The sequence below is a fragment of the Rhinoderma darwinii genome, chromosome 4, assembly GCF_050947455.1.
Source record: "Rhinoderma darwinii isolate aRhiDar2 chromosome 4, aRhiDar2.hap1, whole genome shotgun sequence".
NCBI classification, from domain to species: Eukaryota; Metazoa; Chordata; class Amphibia; order Anura; family Rhinodermatidae; genus Rhinoderma; species Rhinoderma darwinii.
The window spans coordinates 180,934,954-180,949,360 of NC_134690.1; the positions used below are offsets into that span (position 1 = coordinate 180,934,954).

At 41.6% G+C, this 14,407-nt stretch overlaps 1 protein-coding gene across 1 annotated transcript in view; it reads right to left on the reverse strand.

Annotated features, from left to right (window-relative positions):
- Positions 1–14,407, reverse strand: part of CILK1 (ciliogenesis associated kinase 1) — a 42,057-nt gene that overhangs the window by 27,149 nt on the left and 501 nt on the right. Inside the window, exons 2-5 of the mRNA XM_075861954.1 lie at positions 4,396–4,628; positions 3,538–3,592; positions 2,826–2,947; positions 395–474 (exon numbers count right to left, since the gene is read on the reverse strand). Coding sequence (XP_075718069.1) covers positions 395–474; positions 2,826–2,947; positions 3,538–3,592; positions 4,396–4,496 — 358 coding nt within the window. The 5' untranslated portion in view covers positions 4,497–4,628. The remainder of the gene's footprint in view (positions 1–394; positions 475–2,825; positions 2,948–3,537; positions 3,593–4,395; positions 4,629–14,407) is intronic.

Sequence of the window (14,407 nt, forward strand, 5' to 3'; positions counted from 1 at the left end):
CATTAAGAAACTCATTAGCATAAAGCTAAAAATCGCTCATAAAGTGGTTTAAAATAGATCGTTTTTCTAAATAAAAAGCATTACCGTCACCTACATTATAGCGCCGATCTCCTTATATAAGAGATAGGGCACTTATAATGTGGTGAGAGTCTCTTTAATGCTGTGATAACCCAGCAAAGTTTGAAGTTGAAGCAAAATTGGTAGTTCTCCATTAGTAAAAGGGAATCATGAACCAGAGTAAGTGTAGATGCGTGAATCAGAGAAGTTAAAAATCACTTTTTAGATTTAGATGTGTTTTTTCCTAACTAAATCCCCAAAAGAGTTTCGTTGGAAAATAACGTAATCATGTATTTACAAATCCATGTAGATTTTAGCTTTGTATTGTAGTCCTTACCATATTTGTGTATGAAAGCAAGCCCTTGTAGTATCTGGTACATAAGGTTTCTGACAGTGGATTCAGGAAAAATTTTGTTCCTATGGTAAATTAAAAAACACAATTTACACATATCTAGGGGTAATAAACATTGTACTTTAATGAACAAAAGAAATTGTCTGGTTACTAATCACAGAGATCACATTGGGTAAGAAATTTATAGCGTTCCTTCAGAACGCAGGAGTATTTTTTCTGTTTTTGCCTCACCGCTTTCATTTTTCCGAAAATGTACGTTAGTTTTGTTTTTTGCATTTTGGGTGTATATTTTTTTTTGGGGTAAATATAAAAGAGCGTCTAACTTCTATTAATAGTTTTTGGCAGAGTACAAAAAATATTACAATCCACCACTGTTTTCTTGTTGCTTTCCTTAAGTCGTTCTCCGAGCGCCGTAAAATACACGTTAAATTTAATGTACAGAGTTGTAAAGAATAAAGGGATACCTATTGTATGTATTTGTTATAGTGACATGTCAGAAGTTTTGATTGGTGGGGGGCTGAGCACTGAGACCCTTCGTTTCGGATTGTTTTTTCTCTGAAAGCCGAGCAGTTGGTGTACAGACTCAATACAAAGTCTATGAGCCTGTACACACACTGCTCGGCTTTCCAAGAAAAGCCAATCAGAAACGGAGAGGCTTATCGCTCACCCGAGCGCTTCTGCCATTTCGTTTTAGAGATCGGTGGGGGTCTCAGTGCTTGGACCCTCACCGATCAAAACTTCTGACATGTCACTATGATGTCAGAAGTTTTCTGAATTTTAGTTACACTTTAATAAAGTTTTATTACAAAATTCAGTTTTTTTAACCAAATTAAACTTTAAAAATCTGTTAAATTGTTTTTGTCCCACAGGGAGACATTTGTTTTTGTATTCCAATGCATTACTGCCTATGCATGTAAAATGCACAGGCAGCTGAAAGGGCATATATCAGGTATGCCCTACAAGGGAGTCTGAGGACAGCCCTAAGGCGGTCCCTTAAAACACTCAACATCGATCGCTGGGATGAATATTCGGTAGCCCCCATCCTTGTGAAGTCACGATCGTTGTTTATCGCAGCATCACAATAGTTAACTGGGTGGGATAAATGCTTACTAACACAGCTTCCCTTCCCCCGGTGATTGCATGGGTACAAACGCAGAGCCAGGTGCAATCACAGTTCCCTAAAACGTACAGCGCTTAGCATTAAGTACTAGCTCCCAGCATTGTACGGTTATGGAGCAGGGCAGGAATGGGTTAAAGTGAACTTGTGAGAAGGCCAATCTTAACGGGGTCATCTTTTAAATGCGGTTTAGCGTGTTGCCCCAAGTTGGAGATCATTTGAATTGCTATAGGTAAATCATTTAGACTATGTTCACACATCCACTAGAGCTTTTCACACTTTTGATGGCAACAATAGTGCAGCATGCAGCTAATCCATAGTCGCGGCTTCGGTAATAAACGGAAACCATATTGTCATTGTAAACAAACCCTTATAGGTGTTGTCCATTGAGTATATAATGAATATATTCACCTTTAAAGGGAACCGGTCACCAGCATTTCACCTATTAAACCAGCAATACTTGGACGTAGTGGGTGAAAAATAATTTTTATGTAACCTAGAATTATCTTCTAAGTAGGCTGTGTACATGCTTGTGCATCGTTGTCCTGTTCTGGTGTGTGCGCACAAAGGGACACCCTAGCGGTGCATGTGCAGTAACTAGATTTGAGGCCCGGGCGTAGAAGGAAAGGGTGTCGGGCGCATGCGCCCATCTCAGACGAGATTTCGGCATTCAGCGTGGGCCAGTTTTCGGCGGCGGACAGGCATCTAAAGAGGAACGATCGAGACGGACTATTACCATAAAAGGCGTCAAACGTTTGCAGACAGTTATTTACGGTCAGAGGAGGAGTTTAGGAGCGGGGATAACGGCAATGAACTTTTGACAGCGGCGGCCAGCAAGTGGTGAGTGGAGTCGAAAAGGTGAAATACCAGTGACAGGTTCCCTTTAAACACTATTTCACAGTACACATAAAATCTTAATAAAAAGAACTGACTGCCTTTTACCATATATTGCATTACTTATCTTGCACTACCTCTAATAAAACCCAAAATTTGCAATCATAATTTGGACAGTGGCCTGAAGAAGCAGACCAATTGTTGCCAGACCCCCCCCCCCCCTAACAGCTTAGCTATAGTTACAGTATATAGCGCCTGGTGTAAAGAGAACACAAATCATCTATGCAGACTCTGAGACAGCAGGGAATGTTTGGAACACTTCTGCCTAATAAAAAAAAATGTAGAATCCTGTACGCAGATGTAGAAAGAATAGGCATAGAATCAGACGTGCTGTAAAATGGGTATGTTTGGCAGCAGATTTGGTGTGTAATGTAAATAAAACAAGTCATTTTGGCATGCATGTACCGATCTTTCATCAGCTGGTAGAGATTTTCCTTCATATATTCAAATACAAAATAGAGGTGATCATTTTCCCTGACGACTTCCTTCAGTTTAATAACATTGGCGTGATTGAGCTTCCTGAGAGACTAGAAAACAAAACACACACAGTATTGGGGTTCTGTTCTCTTAGTTAATACTGGTTAAAATAAAACGGTTATCAATACATTAAAAAAAAAATATATACCTCTGCTCAAAAAACAAAATTTATTTTGCGGAGTACTATAGCTTAAATATCACTGTGCAGGGTTTCTTGACATGCCAGAAAAATATGCTCTTAAAGCGGTGTCCAGGACAAGGCCATGTTATATCAACCATTTTTTATAGCAATGGAGCTATCATTTAGTCAAAGAGTCACCCAGGCTTCATAGACATCCATAGTCCTTCTCTCTTGCCTAGTTTTACACTGAATTATATGCAATGCTGATATATCAGTGTATGCCCATTTGAGTTCAAATGTAACAAAAAAAGTTTAAAATAAATAAACTTACATTTTCCAAAATATAATACAATAAAGAGGTGTACCTACACAACAAAAGGAAATAGAACAAATGTGCACTATACAAGCTCCACTAGATGCTCATGTCCATCGCTACCACCATTTTTATATTAAAAAAAAGTAATTTAAATACAAGAACTACTAGTTGTCTTATTAAAAATTACAACACCCAACAATTACCTTTAACTCTCGAAGATTCATACATTCATCCCAGGAGTAAAACTTTCTTTTCATTCTATTTCAGAAAATGAAAAAAAACAAAAACAAAACCGAAGGGTTAAAAAAAATGAAATATATATACATATACATATACACACACACACACACACACTTCTATAGCACAAACCAATGTGTGTGTGTGTGTATGTATAAAAACACATTCTACTTCTCGGTTACAGTTGTTAAAAAGAAACCTTCCTTTCTGGCAGTGCAAATTTAAGGCAAGTAGTCCTGTCCACACCAGGCATGTAGCCTGCTAAAAGAAAATATCCAACTTGGGACACCCCACCACTATTCCTTTTAAGCACATAACTCATGCCATTCATGTACAACTTTTTTTCCCTGCGTCTTTTTATTTTTTTACATTTTTTTAAGGATATGGTTAAAGATATGGTTGGCGTGCACGTTCGTAGCATGTAAAATCTCATGAAATGGGCCGCGTAATCGAGATCGTTTGCTCCCATCACACGGAGCAATGATTGGATATGTATAGGGACGAGCGCTCGTCCCTATACATTTCCATCATGTCGGCAGCACATTTGCCTGATTACACCTGGAGATGTGCTGCCGACAACGATCATTTTTAATTCAGCATAAAAGAGCAGATCAGCCAATGAATGGGCGTTTGTTCGTTCATCAGTTGATCGCGGGTCTGATTACACAGGGCAATGATCAGGAACGATTGTTCATATGAACGCTGGTTTGCCCGATCATTGGCCCGTGTAACAGGGCCTTTAGGCCACACATTTTACATTCACACTATTCCTACTATGTAATAACCAACTGATTAAGGGAATAGAAAATAAAAAAACAACATACTTTTTAATGGCAACCAGCTCTCCTGACTCGGTGCTTCTTGCAAGTAGGACAGATCCATAAGTGCCATCTCCAAGCTGTTTGATAGTTGTATAACGGTTCATGATGACAGATTAAGGGTGGCAGGGACATTTCAATAGGAACAGGGTATCCTACTTGTAAAACACTGACCCTTCCGAGCTGAATCACAGTGAGGGGTGCTAGGCAGATGAACCCCAGTCATAAATCATCACGGTCTGTAAAATAAGAGCTTAATAGAATAAGATGCCAGGAAGTATGACATCATTTTACTCACAAGAGACTACATATTCCCATATGATAATGTGCAATTTGTAAACACTGATGTCACAGCTTGCAATATTACAGATCATCACGATTTCAGTGGTATACATAAACCCATACGACAAATGATAGCAAATTACTGGTTTTACTTATTACGCACCATTCGAAAAATAAAAATAGATAGAAAGCATAGAAACAATGACATATAAAAAGGTAATTTATGAACACACGCAGTCCCAAAGATTCAAGTATTACCTTATGGGAAGGAAAATATCACAGACAGGAAGAAAGTATGACAGTGCGCCTGCAGCGGGCATCTCCACGGACTTCCTGTAGAAGAAATGTCCTTGGAAAACATACTACATTATGGCCTGCATCACTTAGCAACCCGTACATTCAAGTAAATACAATGCTCTTAGGGGTGAACGTCAGCCAAAGTCAATAAAGCATTACTGTAAATGTGGAGAGGGAACATTTACAGCATCTCAAGCGTCCTATAACAATGGCTACACTTCACAAAATACCAATATCCAAGTGAGATCACAACATAAAGCCTGTGCTTTGCACGATCATAAAACGGCTCTTCTGTTCTGACATGCTGCTGCAATATGAGGTTCCCACTGGACACATCCTATACAGGTAGACGAGCGGATCTTCTGTATCGCCGTTCATTTCCTATGAAGGTATACCTAGGTATGGATGCACCGACATAGGATTAACTAATGGAAACCAGAAGATATACTGTTAGCACATGGATGGAAGTAGTAATGGTCCATGTACAGGTCTATATTAGCGCTAAGAGCCCACACTATAACTCCATGTGCCTCGGATTCGATATGTAGCACAGTGGGTTTTCATGGTCGAGGAGCTCCACACAAGCCAAAGATGACCATTCGCAATGTCAAGCGTCGGATGGAGAGGTTTAACCCCTTAAGGACGCAGCCTAGTTTTGGCCTTAAGGCTCAGAGCCCATTTTTCAAATCTGACATATTTCACTTTATGCGGTAATAACGTCGGAATGCTTAAACCTATCCAAGCGATTCCGAGATTGTTTTCTCGTGACACTTTGGGCTTCATGTTCGTGGTAAAATTTGGTCGATATATTCAGTCTTTATTGGAGAAAAATTGCAAAATTTAGAGAAAATTTATAAAAAAATAGCATTTTTCAGAATTTAAATGCATCTGCTTGTAAAACAGACGGTTATACCACCCAAAATAGTTACTAGTTCACATTTCCCATATGTCTACTTTAGATTGGCATCGTTTTTTGAACACTTATTTTTCTTGGACGTTACAAGGCTTAGAACATAAACAGCAATTTCTCATATTTTTCAGAAAATTTCAAAAACCTTTTTTTTAAGGTACCTGTTCGGTTCCAAAGTGGCTTTGTGGGGCCTATGTATTAGAAACCCCCATTTTGAAAACTAGACCCCTCAAAGTATTCAAATCAGCATTTAGAAAGTTTATTTAACCCTTCAGGCATTTCACAGGAATTAAAGCAAAGTGGAGGTGAAATTTGCAAATTTCATTTTTCTTGCTGAATTTCAATTGTATTCATTTTTTTTCTGTAACACAGAAGGTTTTACCAGAGAAATACTACTAAATATGTATGGTCCAGATTCTGCCGTTTTTAGAAATGTCCCACGTGTGTCTCTAGTGTTCTCGTGGACTAAAACACAAGCCCCAGAAGCAAAGAAGCACCTAGTGCATTTTTGAGGCCTCTTTTTTATTAGAATATATTTTAGGTAGCATGCCAGGTTTGAAGAGGTGTTGAGGTGCCAAAGCAATGGAAATCCACCAGAAGTGACCCCATTTTGGAAACGACACCCCTCAGGGAATTCATGTATGGTTGTTGTGACCATTTTGACCGCACAGTTTTTTCACAGCACGTATTTGAATTGGGCTGTGAAATTTAAAAAATGACATTTTTTCCAATAAGATGTCATTTTTTATCAAAATTTCTTATTTTCATAGGGAACAAAATACCCAATTTTGTTGCCCAATTTGTCCTGTTTGGGCCCATGGGAGGGCTCAGAAGGAAAGGACCACCATTTGGCCTACTGGGGATTTTCTGGTGTGAAGTAATGTATGGAGAAGCCCCTGAGGTACCAGTACAGTTGAAACCCCCGAGAAGTGACCCCGTTTTAAAACTACACCCTTAAGGCATTCATCTAGAGGTGTAGTGAGCATTTTGACCGGAGACATACACCCCATAAACTATAATGTGGGTTCTCACGGGTATGGCAATACCCTAAATGTGACTTATCAGCTGCCTGGGCACACAGGGGAGAGACGAGGGGGGATAAGCTGTGCGGAGTGCATCAGGGTAAGTAAAACTGGGGTAGATTAAAAATCAAGGGATGTATGATACATTTTAAAACACTCTTTCATACAGAGCCTTAGTTTTTCGGGACACATGTCACATTGATATATTGTGTCCTTCCTTATCCCCCTCTTATAGCAGACTTTGCACCGCTTTTGACTTTTTCCCTTCTTGCCAGTATGGGGAACTTCTCCTGGAAAGTGTTGCCCTGGTACGATGCGTGTGGCCCCGCTTCCAGAAGTACTGGGTGCCCCCCCTTCTTGGTCCCTAAAGATTAGGTTCTTGATAACCACCTCTTGAAATTCCAGGAAAGTTCCCCTCTGGCCTGCACATCGACGTAGCACATACGCATTGTACAATGCCATCTGTATGATGTGCCCGGCCAGCTTCTTATACCACACCGCATGGCGCTGTAGGGCTTCAGGACTTGATCTGACAAGTCCACCCCTCCCATGTACCTATTGTAGTCCAGGATGCAGTCTGGTTTGGGGGTCTCTGTACTGGTACATGGGTACTGGTGTGACAGCTCTCTTGTCCTTGTACGTTACACACAATATGTTGCTGCTAGAATGTGCCCTGCGCTCACCCCTTCTTGTTTGCCCAAGCAGAGTCTTTCTCGGGGGTGAATGCTTGGGAAAACCGGGCACTGAAACTGTCTAATAGGGGTCTCCGTTTATACAAACGGTCAAAACTGGGGTCATCTCGGGGTGGGCACGGCTCATTATCAGTATAATGTAAGAAGCGAAGTATTGCCTCATTTTTTTTTTTTTTTTTAGGTTCCAGTTCAGTTCTGAAGTTGCTTTGAGGGGCCCATATATTAGACACCCCTATGAAACACCCCATTTTAGAAACTAGACCCCTCAAAGGATTCACAACAGCATTTAGAAAGTTTACGAACCCTTTAAGTGTTTCACGGGAATTTAGAGCAAAGTAGAGGTGACATTTACATTTTTTTTTTGTCAGAAAATCCTTTTTATTCCACTTTTTTTCATAACACAAAAGGATTTACCAGAGAAACGCAAATTAATACGTATTGCCCGGATTCTGCAGTTTTGAGAAATATCCCACATGTGGCTCTAGTGCGGTAATGGACTGAAGCACCGGCCTCAGAAGCAAAGGACCACCTAGTGGATTTTGAGCCCTCCTTTTTATTAGGCACCATGTCCGGTTTGAAGAGGTCTTGTGCCAAAACATTGGAAACCCCCCCAAAAGTGACCCCAATTTGGAAACTAGACCCCTTGAGGAATCCATTGTAGTTTTCTTGGGGTGCATGCGGCTTTTTGATCAGTTTTTATTCTATTTTTAGGTGGCGCGGTGACTAATAAACAGCAATTCTACTATTGTTTTTTTTATTCTATTTATTTACAGCATTCACCGTGCGCTATAAATGACATATTCACTTTATTCTGCGGGGCAATACGATCACGGCGATACCAGATGTTTATAGTTTTTTTTTATGTCTTATGGCGTTTGCACAATAAAATACGTTTTGTAAAAAATTAATTTACTTTTACTGTTACCTTATTCTAAGCGCCAGAACTTTTTTATTTTTCCATCAATAAAGCCGTGCGAGGACTTATTTTTTGCGTAACGAACTGCAGTTTCGATCAGTACCTTCTTTAGGTACATGCGACTTTTTGATCTCTTTTTATTCAATTTTTTGGGAGGTGAAGTGACCAAAGAATTGTGATTGTGGTACGGTTTATTATTATTTTCTTTTACGGCGTTCACCGCGTGGGATAAATAATGAAATAATTTTGTAGTTCAGGTAGTAACGGACGCGGCGATACCAATTATGTATGGTTTATTTGTTTATATATTTTTATTAATAAAGGACTGATAAGGGAAACGGGGGGATTTTTACTTTTAAAACTTTTATGTTCTTATTTTTACACATCTTGTTTTTACTTTATCCCACTAGGGGACTTGAGGGCAGGAGGCCCTGATCGCTATTCTAATACACTGCACTACATGCGTAGTGCAGTGTATTAGAACTTTCAGCTACTCCCTGACAGCAAGCATAGTGGGTCCTAACACTAGGCTTCAGTCAATGGCATAGCCGGACGCCATTGTTAGGTGTCCGGTTGCCATAGTCACCATCGCCGGCCGCTATCGTGTAGCAGGCCGGCGATTGTAGCTTAACCCCTAAAAAGCCACGTTCGGTATTGAACGCGGCTTTTAAGGGTTTAATCAGCGGGGACACAGCGATCGGTCCCCGCTGTAGGAGCTACGCCAGCTGCTGTACGAGACAGCAGCTGTCACAGCTCCTGCATGTGTTGGGAAGACAAGGGGGGGGGGGCACAAATGTGAGTGCCGCGAGATGCAGAGAGAGTGGAAAAACCTGAGAGGATGGGACCACCGTAGAGCAGCCGTATCAAAACAGCTGATCACAGCTCATGGGCGCCCTGTATGCCGGGCTGCTGCAGCCTTCCAGGATATAGGGCACCTATCAGCAGCTCTATATAATTTTATATTTCTCATTTCATTATTTCTTTTCTTTTCCATTATCATTATATATTTCCATCATACATGTGTGTAATATATATATATATATATACATATCCCATTATTCTTTTTATTTGTCCATTTATTTCCCGATTTCATATTTCATTTTTTATCATTACCATCATCATCACTTTCTATTAATTCTTTTGTGCAAATATGCATTATTCATTATTGTTTTTTTTTATAATTTTCATCAATTTCTCTGTCTCAGACCTCGTATATATACTTTTCCATTACAATTCTGTACATTTTATTACTTTACCCCTTTGTATAATTTATCCCCTCTTTACCTTTTTCGAGTGGTCCGCTGCATCTTTTTGATTATCATCTACACATCACGTTATCACATGATTAGTCTATTTATGTTTGTTTGCGGGTCCTCCCGCATCGGACGAGTCCCTTTTGGCCCTTCTCGGCCACCGTAACTCTGCGGTTGCCATGACACCAGGGACGCCACTTTGAATGCTGTCCGTTGATGGCTATGTACAGCGTGTTTTTGTCCCCTACAATTGCAGTGAGTTTTTGAAGGACTATATTACATCAGCATATATACTTTTCATGCATATATGTCTGTTTTACACTACTGTATTTAATGCTTTTATGAATAGTTATCGTTGTTTAATTGCTCCAAAAATTTATTTTTAAATTCTGGATTTGTATCGATACTTTGAATACATTCAGTTATATCATTTATGTCAGTGTTTTTTTATCCAACCCCCCTTTTTTTCTCAAAGTGTAATCTCATTGTCTTTTGCCAGTGGTTGCGTGTCACCTAACCTTTGACCCGCCATTTTGGCTGTCTTTTTTCCTCGTTTTAGAAAAAATGTAAATTGTATTAAGTTGTGTATATATATCCCCGTCATTTGCTTAATAGCCTGATGAAGACGCTGGTGTGGCGTTGAAACGCGTAGCTTGTCTATTTATTTACACATTAAACCATGAACATTGTTCATTCCATTCTACATTAACAGCAGCGCCAGTGTGGTCCTTTTTTCAATGAATTTTCCTTAGTACAGTGATATGTAGAAATACACGAGACGGTTTTTAAAGTGTAAAATTTCCTGCACAGGTATCCATGACAATTGTTCAGGCGTTCCTGTGATCTCTGGTTCAGGATAGAAAGACACAAATTATTGTCAGGACACGCTATGGGGGAATTTATACAACTGGCTTAGGGAAGTCGCAAATTGATCAGGTCGCAATATGTGCAAAAAATGTTGACTTTTGATGCATTTACACTGCCCACAGCATGCGCCTCTTAATAAATTAGCGGTGTCTTACTGCTGCGGTCTTCATACTAAGGGACAGCTCACACGTAAATACAGCAGATTTTCCACAACGGAATTCGTTGCAGAAAATGGGCAGCATTATTAATACAGTAGTAGCAGGGACGACGAGACAGAACAAATCTCATACACACGCTGCGTAAATGCGGACTGTAAAAAATGCTCAGAAATTGACATGCAGTGCGATTTTTTAATTCGAAGAATGACAATTATATTTGGGTAAATGCTGCTTATCTGCTGCGGGATTTCTCCATTTAATTCAATGGGGAGTTAAAGGGAAGGTGTCAATTTTTTTTTATCATATTGCTTTTAATATGATATTAACATAAATTGTATTTGTGTTCTCATGTTCTACTTTTTTACTTTGTTCTTACTTTTACTTCTCTATGGGGGCTGCCATTTTTTTTTAATCTCTGTATGTGTCGATTAACGACACATACAGAGATGGAATACGGCACATACAACCCCATAGAGAATGCGAACGGGAGCCGTTCCATTCACTATAGCGTACGCCGTCTGTGTGGGAACGGCGCATGCGCCGCTCCCACACAGACCAAAACAAAGCTTGTTCGCATAGCGAAATCCGGCGCCATTTTCATGTCGTCCGGAAGCCGCTGCCAGACAGTAAGATGATGACTTCCGGCCATATGTTCAAGGAAGCGAAGGCGCAAGGAATAGGAGCGGAGGCGGCAGGAGAAGGTAATTTATGTTCGTGTATGTGATGCGTGTTTATGTTTGTGTTATACTGTCTGATTAGCACTGTATCTAATCCTCCTACACTGTGCAGTCGCTCAGAAAATGGCTGCACACAGTGTAGGAGGTTTGAAGATTCAAACCCCTCCCTCTCCTGGCACTAGCCAGAAGAAGGGAGGGGGGATTGTGTGAGGACACTAGAGAGAGTGTCCAACCCAAATTTGCAACATAAATCAATAAGGTTGCTTTACCACATTGACCAGGCTGCAATTTTGGGAATTGCTCCCTCTAGTGCTCAGCACATGGAAATGTTATAAATTAGAATCTAATTTATAATATTTCCTGACTTGTGAAAAAATTTAAAAAATGTGTAATCACTTAAATAATAATAGTCTAAATAAAAAAATAAATTTCTAGCGACACATTCCCTTTAAAACCCGCAACAAATAGCAGACGTTGCGATTTTTGCAGTGGAAACTCATTAGCATAAAGCTAAAATCGCTAATAACGTGGTGAAAATATATAGATTTTTTTAAATATAAAGCACTGCTGTCACCTACATTATAGCGCCCATTTCCTTATGTAGGAGATAGAGCAGTTATAAAGTGGTGACAGAGCCTCTTTAAGCCACGCTTCTAACCCCACCCAATCCCTGCCTATACACACCCGATGCAGCCCACACAGTATCATGCTCCCTTAGTGCCTCCCACACGGTATAATACCAAATAGCTGCCCCACACCGTAGCATGCCCCCATAGAGTATAATGCCCCACTGCTGCCACCATACTGTATAATGCCCACACAGATGCCCGCATACAGTATAATGCCCCCATGCAATATAATGCCCATACAGATGCCGCCATACAGCATAATGCCCCCTTAGCTGCCCCATACAGTATAATGCTCCAAACCTGTCCCCATAGAGCATAATGCCCCCAAACAAAATAATGCCCTGATACAGCATGCCACCATAGCTGCCCCCATACAGCATAATGCCACCATACAGTATAATGCCCCCATAGCTGCCCCTAGTGCTAGAGCCCTTGTAAATAGCGACACAGTGCCCATATAGATAGTGCCAATGTAGATAGGAAAAGTGGCCTCTGTAGATAGTGCCCTTATATAATGCCACAGTGTCCATGTAAATAGTGCCACACCCCCCTTGAAGATAGCACCCCCCTCCTATAGATAGCACCATGGGGACTCCCTCTAGGATTGGAATCCCCAGCCAAAGCATGGGCCCGGGATTCCACTCCTAGAGGGAAGCCCTGATGTCCATGTATGGACAGCGATGTCAGTGGCTACTCCTTGAGCACAATCCCCATTGCCGACTGTGGCTGGGGATTCCGCTCCAGGAGGAGCCCGACGTCAATGTCCATATAGCTTCCCCGAGCACAGCGATTAAAGTAGCACTGTGCGCAGGAGCTCTCGGCGAGAATTAGTTCAGAGCTCCCTCTGCTCTGAACTAATTCTGAAGCAGGGAGTTGATGGTTTCCTGCTTCAGAATCGGGTTCAACTGTATCTGCGTCGTTGACAGCGGCACATACCCCCAGCCGCCTGGGACAGCGCCTGGAATCTGGGATTGTCCCGCTGAATCCAGGAAGGTTGGGAGGTATGTGCGTCCGGCTGTTTGTCAAACCATTGCTGAACAATTTTTGCAGTGTGGCAGGGAACATTATCCTGCTGAAAGAGGCCACTGCCATTAGAGAATACGGTTCCCATGAAGGGATGTACTTGGTCTGCATAATGTTTAGGTAGGTAGCATGTGTCACAGTAACATCCACATGAACACCAGGACTAAGGTTTCCCAGCAGAACATCACACAGCCTCTGCTGGCTTGCTTTCTTCCCGGATGCCATCTGTCGCTCAGGTAATCAATGCATACGAACCCAGGCCGCCCCCATGATGTAAATCATCAGACCAGGACACCTATTGTTCCATGGTATAGTTCTGATGCTCCCATGCCCATAATAGGCACTTCGGTGATGGACTGGGGTCAGCATGGGCACTCTAGGGATGTGTAGCCGTAGACCAGTCAAACGCAGCAAGCTGTGATGTACTGCGTGACACCTTTTGGATACGGCCACACGGAGCGGCCCTGACACGGTCGCAATGCGGCCAACAACTGGCACTGTGTAGGAGCGGCTGACAAATACCTCGTTAAGAGGTATTCCGGTTACATGTCGGTTACTTGCGCACTGCCGCTCCATTCATTCTCTATGGGAGCACCGAAGATAGCCGAGTGCAGGCTTTTTCCGGCGCCGCCATAGAGAATGAATAGGAGGAAAGTTGTTGTAATTTGCAAACTCGTGCAGCCATAAAGGGTGTTTATTCATGGCCGCACGATTTTGCAGATAAAGGGACGGTTTACCCGCATTAACATGCAGCCACTAACAAGCTGTTTGGCAGCCGCACCGAACATGGTGCCGGCGCGGTTGTTAGCTGCGTTGCGACAGTGTCAGGGCCGCTCCGTGTGGCCTTACCCTTTTCAGCAATTTGTGCTACAGTAACTTCTGCCGGATCGGACCAGAACGGCCAGCTTTCGCTTCCCATGTGTATCAACTAGTGTTCGAGGTCCACCTCCCGGCCACCATTGTCCTTCCGTGGTCCACTTTTGGTAGGTAGTAACCAATGCATACCGGGAACACGACCTGCCGTTTTGGAGACGCTCTGATCCAGTCATCTAGTCTTTACAATATGGACTTGTCACTTAGATCCACTTACCCATTTCCAGCTTCAACACATCAACTGACTGTTCACTCGCTGCCACATTACAGCAAATTAATACTCCTTGACTAAAAATACTACTATGCTAGCAGGAGTATTTGTACTGTTGAAGAATATGGACTGTATATAAACCATACCCGGGGATCGTGTTACTGTACGTCAGTACCCCCACACTACGTATTACACCATGTACACAATG